Source organism: Sebastes umbrosus, chromosome 16 (genome assembly GCF_015220745.1).
Source record: "Sebastes umbrosus isolate fSebUmb1 chromosome 16, fSebUmb1.pri, whole genome shotgun sequence".
NCBI classification, from domain to species: Eukaryota; Metazoa; Chordata; class Actinopteri; order Perciformes; family Sebastidae; genus Sebastes; species Sebastes umbrosus.
The window spans coordinates 19503316-19517025 of record NC_051284.1 but is presented as its reverse complement, the minus strand read 5'-3'; the positions used below and the strand labels follow the sequence as shown (position 1 = coordinate 19517025).

The 13710-nt window shown below is 40.2% G+C and overlaps 1 protein-coding gene and 2 long non-coding RNA genes across 5 annotated transcripts in view; 2 read left to right on the top strand and 1 right to left on the bottom strand.

Annotated features, from left to right (window-relative positions):
- Window positions 1-13252, top strand: part of LOC119474690 — a 63262-nt gene extending 50010 nt beyond the window's left edge. Inside the window, exon 2 of the long non-coding RNA XR_005203617.1 lies at window positions 12897-13252. This is a non-coding gene — a long non-coding RNA (uncharacterized LOC119474690). The remainder of the gene's footprint in view (window positions 1-12896) is intronic.
- LOC119474687 (protein delta homolog 1) lies at window positions 434-12961 on the bottom strand. Of its 3 annotated transcripts, XM_037746871.1 has the most exons (7): window positions 12821-12961; window positions 12700-12714; window positions 12132-12220; window positions 11840-11903; window positions 11212-11342; window positions 9930-10071; window positions 2443-3499 (listed from the first exon to the last, which is right to left on the bottom strand). In XM_037746871.1, the coding sequence occupies exons 3-7, from the start codon at window positions 12184-12186 to the stop codon at window positions 2710-2712; spliced, it is 1182 nt and encodes a 393-aa protein (XP_037602799.1). In that variant the 5' UTR covers window positions 12187-12220; window positions 12700-12714; window positions 12821-12961; the 3' UTR covers window positions 2443-2709. The 3 variants fall into 3 exon arrangements, with proteins under 3 accessions (XP_037602797.1, XP_037602799.1, XP_037602798.1); XM_037746869.1 differs by lacking the exon at window positions 12821-12961 and having other exon boundaries at window positions 434-3499; window positions 12700-12746; XM_037746870.1 differs by lacking the exon at window positions 12700-12714 and having other exon boundaries at window positions 12821-12958.
- LOC119474692 lies at window positions 7137-10096 on the top strand. The gene is made up of 2 exons (XR_005203619.1): window positions 7137-8627; window positions 9959-10096. It is a non-coding gene; the product is annotated as an uncharacterized LOC119474692 (long non-coding RNA).
- Window positions 13253-13710: the final 458 nt, after the last annotated feature.

The window sequence follows — 13710 nt, the reverse complement described above, 5'->3', positions numbered from 1 at the left end:
GGACCCCCACTTTGGGAACCAGTGTTTTAGGGAAAGATAGAGGGAGCTACCTGACTTTACTTTGAATTTCAGAGCTTATTGCAGAGCACTGAGTCCTGGTGACGTAGATGAGTTGCACCATAAGGTGGAGACAGAGACCGCTGTCTCAAACTGTGATACCATCAGGGACCGAGGAGGAGTGCTGACAGAGTCACTGTTATCATGCGGTTGATAATCAGCGAGTTGGCTCAGAGGAGGAATTTATTAATCATCACGGGGCAGGAGAGCAGATGTTCCTCTGATTTCAGGTGGTGCATAAAGTGTGCATCGGTTGGATCTCATACTGCGAAACATCTGACATATTAGCCTTGCCAAGCATCTGATCTTGTCTTAACCTCCTTGTTGTGTCAAGAGCAGGTCAAAGAGATATATAAATCAGGACAAAATAAGGTGGTGATGTTATATATGTTTTATTAAAATCAATGAACAGACAACACAACATTATCTGGCCAAAGCACAACAGCAAATAATCCCAGACTGGACCAAATACTGATAAGTACTAACCCCCCCCCCCTGTAGAAATGCCACTTGTAAATCATTAGAATACTGCACAATGTAATACACAACCTGAAATGTACCTCTGCTATGGTGTGAGTAAACACAAGATTACCACCCTATCAGAGAATTGTGATAGACAAAACCTGCATTAACCGCTGAAGGGGACTTATCTTTGTGAGAGGGATTAATTTAATTTGAATATTTTACATTAACTAAGCTCCACATGTTTAACTATGTGTTTACTGTGTGTCGGACGTGTTTATCTTGTTTTCCCATACATTCAGTATTCATGAAACCACTTCTCCCTCCATCAGGAGTGGGTCTCCATCTCATGCATGGTGAGACAAACCAATAACATTAGACAGATGTTACAGTATAGATTTATGGTGCATGGCCAGTGAAAATCCAACACTGACAGTAAGAAGCAAGGTTGGTAAACTTAACAAGCTCTGAGATGCTGCAAATGAGCTTGAGAGTAATCAATAGGTGAAGGTGTAGAGATATTCATACCTTGGATACAAATACATGATGGGAAATAGATAGTGGCATTTCCTGAAGAACTGTGAAATAACTTTATCTTTATAACATCTACGTTCAGTATATACCAACACCCAAAGTGATAGATCTGCAGAGAGAGAGACAGCTGGATGGTATTTGGGCAGTGACATTACCTCCAGGTACATACTATACTGTACAATAATACTTTTTGCATGAAAATGATCTATCTCTGTAGAGTTATGATCTGCAGCTGTTTAGCTGTACAAACTCACAATATGTATTTTTTTGTTGCATTAATTATAAAATGACAAATTCACAATATGCTGCATGGAGATGGTTAGAGCTGCAACTAATGTTTACTTTCATTTTATATTAATCTGCTGATTATTTTTGCATCTCGAAAATAGTGAAAAATTCCTGTTAAAATATCCCACGGCTTAAGGGTGATCTATTATTTGATCGACAGTCCAAATCCCAAAGATATTCAGTTTAAAAATAAGACAAAGAAAAGCAGCAAATCATCACATTTGAAAATCTGAAACCAGATAATGTTGACTGAAATTACTAAAATAATAAATACATTATCAAAATAGTTGCTGATTAATTTTCTGTCAATCTACTGACTGATTGTTGCAGCTCGAGTCTTGATTACAAAATCTGAGAGCAATTTGTTAACAAATACAAAATCAATGGTGCGGTTACTTAGTTAAATTACAAACACTGAAAGAAAAGTGGTTGAGGTTGCATGTGCTCTGTTAAAATCAACATAATTTCTCCTTTTGTATTAACCCATAGACTGTATATAAAGATGGACGACATGACAGCTCCCTTAAAGTGAAGCCAAAACATCTCGATCGCCTCCTGGTGGCTGGTTGCAGTATAGTTCATAAAGCCCGCCCACTATATGTTAACGGATGGGATATGGGCCAAACTAAAAAGTCAAAGTACACGTCAAATAGATTTTTCCTAAAGATGGTTTCTGTCATTTTAGTTAGTTCTTATCACACTGATGTATGTTCAAGTGTTAATTTTTCTGAAAAGTTTGGTTTTAATTAGTTATTTGGTGCTATAAAAAGGGGGTGAGACGTCATGATTGGCAGTTAGTGTCTCTTGCTGACAAGCTGCGGCCCTGCTCGGTTCGCGATTGGTTCGGGCGGGTGACCTTGATACCGTGGCTCCAGTCCCCCCGATCACTACTGCGCATACTCTGGCTCCAAATACGTCAAGCTCCCGTATCCGGGATATTTTGGCTTCACTTCTCATAGTGGGAGGAAGTGGAGACACGTTGTCCATCTTTATATACAGTCTATGTATTAACTCCATTGTTGTATTTCAAATCAACATGTAACAAAGCGGTTGAACCATGATTGTGAAGTCAAACGTCTTAAGAAATACACCACAATGACATCTTTTTACCAGCCATCAAGGTAGAACGTCTTTTATAATTTCATACATTTTGAATGGTTAGTTTTCAACAGTACGATATAAAGTACATTTACAATCTAGTGTCATGGTTATCCACTTAGTCCATTAGACTTTACATTCAAATATATTCCAGTGTAGTCCAGTATGTCTCACTTTATTAACACAACTGTACAACAGTCATAGTATTTCCTTCGACATTTATATTAAACTCCTTCCAGAGGGAGAGGGGAAGAGGCAGAGATGATTTAATCAGATGGAGGTGTAGTGTCTCCCAAAGCTGCTGAGTCTAATCTTCTCCGGCAGGATGATGTTTACCGAGTGCTCCGGCTCCTCCTGGCTCGCGCCGCCGGCATCTCTCAGCAGGTGCTCCCGCTGCTGACGAACAAGCTGGCTGTACTTGGCATTAGCCAGCCACGTCTCGCAGCGGCCAAAAAACACGATGCCCGTAGTGCCCAGGATGACCACGCAGGTGAGCAGGGCCAGCATGCCGAAGCAGATGAGCTGACCGTGGGTGACGAGGACGCCGGGGGAGTGGACCGTCTCCTTTAGGGTGATCTTGAGCAGGTCTCTCTCGGGCGGTCTGAGAAGCTTGTGGAATGTGTGAGCTGGGAGGGAGTAGTGCTGCGGAGTCAGCGCGAACACTCTGTGGTCCACGGGCCTGGCGCCGACCGGCTTGGACCTGGCCTTCGGCCTGTGCTGCAGGGAACACGTGGGACCTGTAAACCATTTCTGGCAAACGCACCGGAAGGTTCCATCCGGTTGACCAGCACACGTGCCCCTGTTGGCGCAGGGCCTGCCGGCGCAGGGCGAGAGGCTGGCGGTGTCATTACAAGTGAAACCAGCGAAGCCGAGCGGACAGACGCATGTGAAGGCCAGGCCGTGGTTTGTGCAGTTGCCACCGTTGAGGCAGGGGTTAGGCTGGCAGCTGTCAAGGCTGATCTCACACACGTCTCCAGAAAATCCAGAGGGACATAAACAGGAAGAGGAGCCCGCTGAGCCATCGACATCCGTACATGTGCCACCGTTCTGACAAGGAGAGCTGGAGGACAGAGCAGAAATATGAATAGACAGCAGGGCAAACGAGGCTCGCAATTTAGTGCACAGCTTCACTGCAGCATCGTTTATCCTGTGGTTATAATAGTGAAGCAGCCATCCAGTTCTTTTTTTAATGGGTAAATTTCATAAATTGTCTTGTCCTAAATCCATAATTTGCGAGGTCCCCTGGGGAGTTTCATGGGGTCATTTTTGTGTTTTATTTTGTATTCTATATGGATGAGTTGAAATCCACCTGCTTATGCGACCTCTTTTACATGCAGACGGTGCTGCATTGATTACCTCACATTTAGATTCACAGAATTTGCTGCTCTCCAGTGGGACAGCGGGTGAATTATTGAAGGATTAAGTGTCCTTAATGGGCTGAGAAAATGTCCCTACTTATAAATCTAAATGACCCATTTAAGAACCCATTGGAATATCTGAAAAATGTGTTGTCACAAAGCTGGAAACAGGGCTGTTTTTATTAGTTCATAGAAAGTTAACTTTTGGAGATGCATGGTTTGGACAGCGACAAAGTGCCGAGCTGCAGCATATCGCAATGTGGCTCTCTGATAATAAACATTTGCGAAAAACTGAGGCCAATCTTCTTGGATGCAAAAGTCAAACTAAGAAAATATTTAGTTAAGGTAGAGCAGGCGACAGGAATTGCAGCAAAAACTTTTATTAATCATTTAGGTTTGTTTTTTAGATATCAGCTCTCAGGGGGGACCACGGCACTTAAAGCACTTCACTTGTCTAGACCAGTCTCGCCCAGGAAAGCAATCCTGCTAGATAGTGCAACTTTAACTTTATTTGTTGGGGCGCAAGTGCCACTTTGATTACGGTGCCACCCTCAAACAACAAGCTACAGACTGATTAAAATGAGCTTTTCAGAGTTTTACCCAAATTACCTCCCCGTACACATTTGCATTGTAAAGAACGCAGCTTTATCCAACATTAACATATTTAGTATGTTTTTTTTTTTGTCCTCCACAATTTCAAATGTATGCCAGGACTGGGTGTTTGCAGTCTTGTATCATACAGTATCAATCTGTTAGGGCTGTCCTCGACCAAAGAAATTCTTGGTCGACTAACACTTGTACGATTTTGTTGACTAATCAATTAGTTGATTTAATCGACAGATCTGAGATTCTCAAAAAATAATCACACAAAAGCACCACTTTAAATCTTGTGTTTACCAGAGATGTGCTCATAAGTTTCTTAGAAATTAGTCATTTAGCACGAAAAAAACATAAAAAAACAACTAATTGAGTAAAGAAGTCTTAGTCGACTAAGACCAAAAATCAACTAAGAGGGGGCAGCCCTACTATTCATGCCTTTCTAAAAAACAGGGCAGAAACTGTTATTGTATCTAGACTTTTGGTGAAATCATATTGTGATGATTTGATCATATCACAAAATTCTGTTGTCAAATTGAATGATTCCAAGCTAATTGTATTTAAAAAATTAATGAAATTAGTTTTTGTTTTGAATATGTCAAGATTTCCTTCTGATATAATACATACCAGTGGGCCACAGTTCATTGCATTGAACATGAATTTGATTATTTTCATTTTGCAATTTTGCAAACATTTGCCAGATTGTGATTATATATCATATCAGAATAACATCGGACTGCAATGTATTTTCATTCTCGAATAATTAGGCGATTATTTTCTGCGTTAATTGATTACTCTCTCTAAATGCCAGAAAACCCCCGGGTGATGTAATTACATTGCAGATTTTGTCTGAACAACAGTCCAAATCCAAAAATATTCAGTTTACCATTAGACAAAGAAAATCCGTAAGTCCTTACAACTGACTTACCTACAACATTTGTCATTTTTTGCATCAAGAGTGACTTAGTAAATCAATTCAACTGCGGTTGCTCATTTCAGCTTTAAAATAATACACTTATTAATAATGTGATATTGATTTCAGTCATTTTTTTTACCGGCTCTAATGAAAAACAGTGTGAATCTAATTTTCTGCAAATGAAAAATCGGTACCAGTAACAAGATATAAAAGGAGCTTCTGCTTCTAATGTTCCTACGCCCACATGTGCCGCATATCTGATCGATGCTGCCATGCTTAACAAACTAAGTGCACTGATGAAAACCCGGCGATAAAAACAATCAATATCTCTAACAGTAGCTTGTGTAATTACAGTATACAAGTCCTTTAACATTCTGTCTGTGTGAGTCAAAAGAAAAATGGCTGCGGCGTACTTTTTAGACATGTCTGGTGTTTCATAGAGAAGCTGATTAATGAAATATCACGCAGGCTTTTTTAATGGAGATGAATTCCTCTGGAGTTTGTGAAAATTATAATAAGGCTCAAATTATATTTTTTTTGAGGGAAGGAGGAGAGCTGTCAGTTCACTGACACTGAGCTGTGGGCTATTGACTAGGTGTGTCATTCAATTCAATAACAAGGCTGGCTGACAGAGAACAAACATGGTGGGTTCAATCGAGTCTGGAGGGCTCTGTCAGCTAGCTGAGTCTCCGGAGAGTCTTTCATACTGCATGTGTCGGATGGACAGCAGGAGGACGGATCGAGCCTGTTTGTAAACCAGCAGAGCTTAAAAGAACAAGCCACTGTTTTTGTTGTGTATGATTTGCCTGAAGGCAAAAATTTAAGATTATGGCTGACGATTATTTTCATTGTCGATTAATATGTTGATCATTTTCTCGATTAATCGATTAGTTGTTTGGTCTGAATGTCAGAAAATGGTGAAAAATGTCATTCAGTGTTTCCCAAAGCCCAAGTTGACGTCCTAAAATGTCTTTTTTTTTTGTCCACAACTCAAAGGTATTCAGTTTCCTGTCATAGAGGAGTAAAGAAAACAGAAAATATTCACATTTAGGAAACTGGAATCAGAGAAGTTTGACTTTAAAAAAAAAAAAAAAAATACTCAACCGATTAATCAATTATCAAAAAATTTGGCGATTAATTTAATAGTTGATGACAAAATCGATTAATCGTTGCAGCTCTATTCAAGTTGTGTTATTTGTAGGGTTTTCAATCGATTAAGATAGTTAACCGTGATTCATCGCAAATTAATCGCACATTTTTTTATCTGTTCATAATGTACCTTAAATGGAGATTAGTCAGGTATGTAATACTCTTTAACAAAATGGGAGTGGGTAAATATGCTTGCTTTATGCAAATGTATGTGTATATACAGTATATCTTATTGAAAATCAGTTAACACACAAAACAACGACAAATATTGTCCAGAAACCCTCACAGGTACTGCATTTAGCATAAAACAATATGCTCACATCATAACATGGCAAACTGCAGCTCAACAGGCAACAGCAGCTGTCAGTGTGTCAGTGTGCTGACTTGACTATGACTTGCCCTAAACTGCATGTGATTATCATAAAGGGGGCATGTCTGTAAAGGGGAGACTCGTGGGTACCCATAGAACCAATTTTCATTCACATATCTTGAGGTCAGAGGTCAAGGGACCCCTTTGAAAATGGCCATGCCAGTTTTTCCTCTCCAAAATTTAACGTAAGTTTGGAGTGTTATTTAACCTCCTTCGCAACAAGCTAGTATGACATCGTTGGTAGCATTGGATTTCTTAGGTTTTTCACTCTAGCTTTAAAACCGAGCCCGCTACAACCTCCGTAAGATCGATTGTGTTAATGCGTTCAAGAAATTTATTGCAGTAAAACGATTTTGCGTTAATGTGTTATTATCGCATTAACTTTGACAGCCCTAGTCTTTTGTTTCGAGTTATGACTCGTTTCAATGCTCTATGCAAATGCTGTATTTAGAGATTCTGTCACACTTCTACTGTGTGCCAATTGCAGTACTTAGAGGATACTTGAAGGTGGGTCCCTCAGAGGACCTGAAGGCCTGGCTGAACCTGCGCTTCGTCTCCCCAAATGAGGACAAAATTAACAGCACATTTTAGGTGTACCTGATCGACTCTTAAAGTCAAACATTTCCAGGAATTTCCCCTCCAATAGCATAAATAGTGGTACATATCAACAGTTAATGTGGTTCACTTGGTAGACTTGCAGCTTCATGATTACATATTTTCACACAATGTACCCAGTTAATAGTAAATATTGTATATCCATACAACGTTAGTTAACCTCTGCTATAACATACACCCAGCCTCTTGACACAAACAAACACCTTGCTACCATTGTGTGCATTCTACAGTATCTTCTCACAGTAATTGGTTTCATTTCATGTAATTTATTTATCAGCACATTTATCACCACCTGAGGGCAAATTCCTGGTAAATAGGGAATGTGGCTCTGTAAGGATATAGAAGCCTGAATGCATCATTAAACTATGGCCTGGGGAGCAGTGGGTTGTGGGATACTGTGAAGTACACATCAGTCATGTCCTGTAACTACCGGCAAAAGAAGGCTAAATTTCTGGTTGCATACTGTACAAAGAGGCTTTTGAAATGTCACAGCCTCGTTGAGCAAATGTGATTCATTTCAATTTTGAAAAGATGAGCTTCAAAGAATCCCTAAATTGGGATGCAGCTTACGATGCTGCCCAGGTTCACACCGCCAGCTTCTGCGTAAAGGTATCTGCTTGTCAACAAGGGGAGAGCACAGTCAACATGGCTGCTGCCGCTGCTGTGTTTATGACAGGAGGAAGTTCTCTGAAATTCCTTCTTTCCACATCAGAGGATTCATGTCTTTGAAAATTCATGCCTGCAGGAAAATTGTGTTTGTTTTGGCTACGCGAGCACAACAGAGTTGCACATTGCTTTTATGGTTTGCAGTGTTTTGCAGTTGCTGACTGAAGGAAAAGGCTGGCCTAAACATGCAGAATGTTACAAAATTTCACTTTAAATGAATACCAACATGACGCCAGGGCTACAAGGCTGACATTCATGTTATCCTTAATTTTACATTTACATGGAACTTCACTTTCAAATCTTGTCACTATCTCCTCTGCACTTGATGATATATAATCAATATTGTATAATAACAATATTTCAAATGAAAACAATGGATCAAATTTTCAATTACAATATTGGCTTCCAACGATCATGAAAACAAGATAATCGACATAAAATGATTATTCTGCTCCCGCTGCAACTGTCTTCAGTGCGGCGATATCGGTAACCCACCTGACCTCATTTACCATGCCTTGTAGGTGATTTATTTTATCACCTTTCATATCTATATATCCGATGTGTTTATGATTACATTGTTTACTAGAGCACAAAGTTCTTCAGCCTCTTAATTTTGCTCTCAAAGTGCACCAGGTTGATGAATTTAACTTTAAAATGTAGGCTTCAAAATGTGTGATTATTATTTTTGCCATAACCGAGCAGCCCTAATATAATGACAATATATCAAATAATAATGTGAAAGGTGTCGCTCACAGTGATGAACCGACAGAGAATTTTCCCCCGATTGTGCAGCACCCTTTCGGCTTTACAGATTTTCAGCTCATTGTTTAGCTGTCCAGTCCGAACTTTACTGTTATTTGGTTCTCACCGCTCTTATACGCGCCGTTTTTGGCCGCAGCAGGCAGACATTTTCAGTGAAAAAGCTCTAAAAACCCACTGTACTCTGTCTGCCATTTGGTGCTGAGCAGGTAGACACAGTTATCGGCTATCTGGTGAACATAGCGGAGCATTTAGCAGGTAAAGAGCCAGATATTTCCCTCAGGAGGTGGTTGAGACCAAAAACAGAGCTAAAAGAAAGTGAATATTGGGACTTAAAATCCTCCAAGTGGTGATATGTCAATGTTGTGTTCACAACTTGTTTCCACTGTCCCCAAGTGGCCAACAAAAATCAGTAATTGCCTGTTTTCGGTATTCACCTGCCCTGAGTCGCTGCACCTCTACAGTACTGTATAGTTCCAAGTTGCGTCAGGTGCTTGGACCCGTTATGTGTTGCGATTGTTCACTATCTACACCATGTTCTTTGCCTTTCATGCTGTGTTGTAGAGCTACATTACACACCAGAAAAATCAGTCCTCAGAGAGTAAAGTTGACTGTGTGACTAATAATGAGCTGGAGCCCAGTTCAAGTGGAGTTTTCCTTCACAAAGTTGGAAACTTGCCAGTTCCCACATTTCACCAAGCTCGTGTTTGAGGGGAGAATTGTATCGAGGCGAGCGTCTCTGCTTGTCTTACAAATGTGCAAACACCCTCTTGCCTCTTACAAGTCACAACAACCAAACTGGGGTTCGGTTTGTGCAGTAAGGAAGAAAGGAACATTTTCTCTGTTAACAGCCTGCTATTAGGAGCTACGTATACATGAGCCACAGAGGGGGGTGCTTTCGATTGGCTGGCTCGGCGATACAAAGAGAGCTGACGGACTGCACCGTGTATTGATTATTGCTCCTAATGATATACGAATGGAAATGAGGCTGTAAAGCATCAGAGTATTCCTTTACTCTGATGTAAAGGAATACTGAATAGAAAAAAAAATGTGCTGGTACCCGTTTGTGAGACACAGTCCTCTGTTCAGGTGGCAGTTTTCCCCAGCGTAGCCATGGGGACAGATGCACAGGTATCCCCCCTCTCCTGTCTCTATACAGGTGGCATTACCAGCACAAGGCCTGGATGAGCACAGGCGAGTATCTGTTGATAGAAAAAAAAAAACAAGCATGCTGTTTTTAGATCTTGTGTGCTCTCTTTCTCACTTCCTGTCTCTCTGCCTGTTTGTTCCCTCCTCTCCTTTGTTTCCACTCTCACACTCACAGCTCTCCCCACCGCAGCATCTTGTCACCAAGAACAAAAAGTGAGAACAACCACGTTTTCTCCACAGACAAGCAGCTCATATGCTGCAACAGAATTACAGATTTACTGTGTGTGTGCTGATAAGGAGGTCAAACAGAGCCAGAAGCCGGAAAAAAAGTATTTCTTACTTTAATCTTCTCCCTTTGTTTCTTGTATTGCTTCAGGGGCAGCAAGTCATTTTCATGCGATAATGTTCATTGTAGGAATTATTACTTAAGTGCTTGATTTAAATAGCGGTGTCTGAAGTGGAAATGTGACTTTTAGATTGCTTTAATATTTAAATTTCTGCAGCCTCAGTGCATCACTTTTGTGGTTTTCCTATCATGGCACAAAAGCAGCAGTTAATAATGCGAATTTCCACATAATTATTTAGTAGCTTCAGCTTTCATTATTAATTAAGGGTGTAAAAAAATCAATTCTCAGAACACTATTGATTTTTAATTAATAGTTTACATGCAAATATTAACTCATTCAATACTTTATTTCATTTGCAAAGATATGTGTATTGTACAGTATGTGCCCTCTTAAAGTAGTGCTATGATGTTGGATGTTACAAGTACTGTGATAAATGCAAATACAGATCCAACTGTTCTGATTGCATTTAAGAAGTACACTTTTTTTACTCAGATGTTACGCAAACGATGGTGTGTTCTTTATATAGCTGTTTTCCTAAAATTATAAGAAATTGCAAAATATCGTGATATATTGAATCGTAAACCCCTGTATCAGGATATATATTGTATTGCCAGATTCTTGCCAATACACAGCCTTATTATTAACCCATAATTTATTTATCTTTTGCCTTAGATCTTTTTCTACTCTAACTTTGCCCGTCTAAAAATACTTTATTCTCCAGACGCCAGCCTCGTTTGAAGGCAACTTGCGTGTCCCCGGGGCTCTGTGACTCACCCGAACCTCTGCTGTGTCAGGCAGCGTTGCAAGGCAGAGATACGAGTGTCAGGGCGGCTTAATGAGACTCACCTTGGTCACACAGGCTGCCCACCCAGCCGGCCTCGCACAAACACTGCCATGCCTTCTCACATGTGCCGTGCAGACAGCCGGGGAAGGACACGCACTGGTCACAATTCTCTCCTTGCCACCCTGGTTTGCACCTGAAAGAGAGGGGGGAAAAGGGAACAATCCTGAACTATAAATATACCACCCACCGAGCATCCCAGTCCTGCTCTTGTCCCCATAAAGTCTGCATGCTTTTTCTCTTAAAATGAGAGATTCAAGTAGCACTAATTGGTTAAACTCCCCAAATACCAACAGAGATGGAATAGTCATTTTGGCTCATGAGTAGATTTGCATTTGCCAGAAAAGCCTTTCAAACTGGCTTTGTAATCAGAAGCTTTTGAGCTATCTGTTAGTATAACAATGCTTTTTTACTGTTCAAACAAAGGGCTGATTTGGCAGTTGACTTGACGCAACAACAAGTGCCAAACAAATCTAGAAAAGAACAGAATTGGATCCAGTTGGTTGGATTGTGATTCTCTATAGGGACATTTACTGCTCCAGAAATTTATGGAAATAAGGTTGCCAAAGCCCCACAGGGTTCTAGGCTATATACTGTATCATCTACACAGGAATCTGGGGGTCGTTGTAGTACCTGCACTTCCCTGGCTTCTCACAAAACCCATTTTCTGTGCTGCACCTTGAGCTGCATTCCCAACCTTTGAGACAGAAAGGAAGGAAGGAAGGAAAAAGGAACAACAGCTGTTTGCATCAGAGAATCAAAAAACACAACATAAAACATTCAGAGCAATGAAATATGCATCTGTTACACTTTCATTCCTGTAAGCAGAAGAGTGAATCGGTTCAGAGAAAGAGTTGCACGACTCAAATGTGCGTCTCATGTCAGTTGTGTGTCTCAGTGGATTGATGAAAAATCTCAAGATTACCTTTGGTGACGCCTGGCACGACCAGAATGAAGACCACAGCTGTGAGATGATGCATCGTTATATCGAGCAAAAGACCCCCTTTATTTGTCCTGCAAAAATATGAAGCAAGTTGCAAAAAAGAGCTCTCTTTGTGCGAGGAAAGCAACGTGTTTATTTTGTTAAAGATATCACATTATTATAGTTTATATCAGGTTTATAGCTTATTTTGTATATTGGTAGGATTTCAATTTTTTTATTCTTATTTTATTCTAACGTTTTTATCTATTCTTTTGTTATTATACTGTTTACTTGCACCAACAACACCAAAGCAAATTCCTAGTGTATACCTCTTACACCTGGCAATAAACACGATTCTGATTCTGATTCTGATTACTCAAAAGTTAATTTAAGGAAAATAAAATAAACCTTAAATGGAGAAATTCAGTACAAATATATGGCAAATTTTTTTTTTATATGGAGTTAAAATATGTAGGTTATCATAGTGAAAATCACACTGCAAATTAAAATATTATTCTAATAATTGAGTGTTTAATGTTTTTCTTCTAGAGTATAGGTCTAATTGACGCACCTGAAACATATGCGTCTGTTCCCAAAAGCCATCCATTACGCACGAGCAAGAAAAAGAGAAAAAGCCCAAATGAACACATTTTTCCTCTTTTAATTGAAACGCTCCTGGGTCGTTGCCTTACCTATGTCGCACCGGCGCTCTGTTTCCAAGTGGCTTCAGTCATATTTCATAGACTTTCTTTGTTTTTTAATCCAAAGCGTCGCGCTGTAGAGAGAAGAAGTGCCACTACAGGTGCAGCTCAGCTCCTGGAGGAGGACCGGGAGCTTTTTGACGGGACTGCTGCATCGCACCGCGTCCAAGTGGAAACACGTACGCTCCTCCCACCTCATAGAGGGAGGATGTGAGCACCGGTCAGACTAGACCCCCCCAGAGACAAGAGCTGGAGTTGTTGTAGAGAACATTAGGTGCCTGTATTTTATAAATGCATTCCTGTAATGCCTTTGTAAGTCTTTCAGGGAAAGTGAGGAGGTACCTGCAGGTTATTAACACATCCATCACAGCTTCATTCTGCTTATTTTGCTCTTAAGTCTTTATTAAAACACAATCCAGTCTATCCTCTGTGACTCTGAGTCTTTGCCATGAGTGGAAGAAGTATTCAGATCCTTTATTTAAAGCAGCAGTGGGTAGAATTGGAGGAAATGTGATTTAAAAAAAGTTATTTTTATAAAATGGCATCTGCAAGATTTCACAGACCGGAGGAAAACAAGCAATCAGAGCCGAACTGGAGCCTTGCCGTCTCTGAGCAGCTGTCAATTACTCGCGAACTCCGATCAAATGGTCAAACTATTTCACAAGATTGTTTGTTTAGTATGAAAATATAAAGTTACTATTGATTTCAGATAAATGTAGTTGAGTAGTACGCATGTGAAATGAATTAGAGTAGAAGAATAAAGTAGCAGAAAATGTGAGGAAATGTACCGCATACCACCACTGATCTCTGCTGACCATCACCGTACCATAATGGAAAAACTATACAACATAAAAGCATACGTATACCATCGGACACTACTT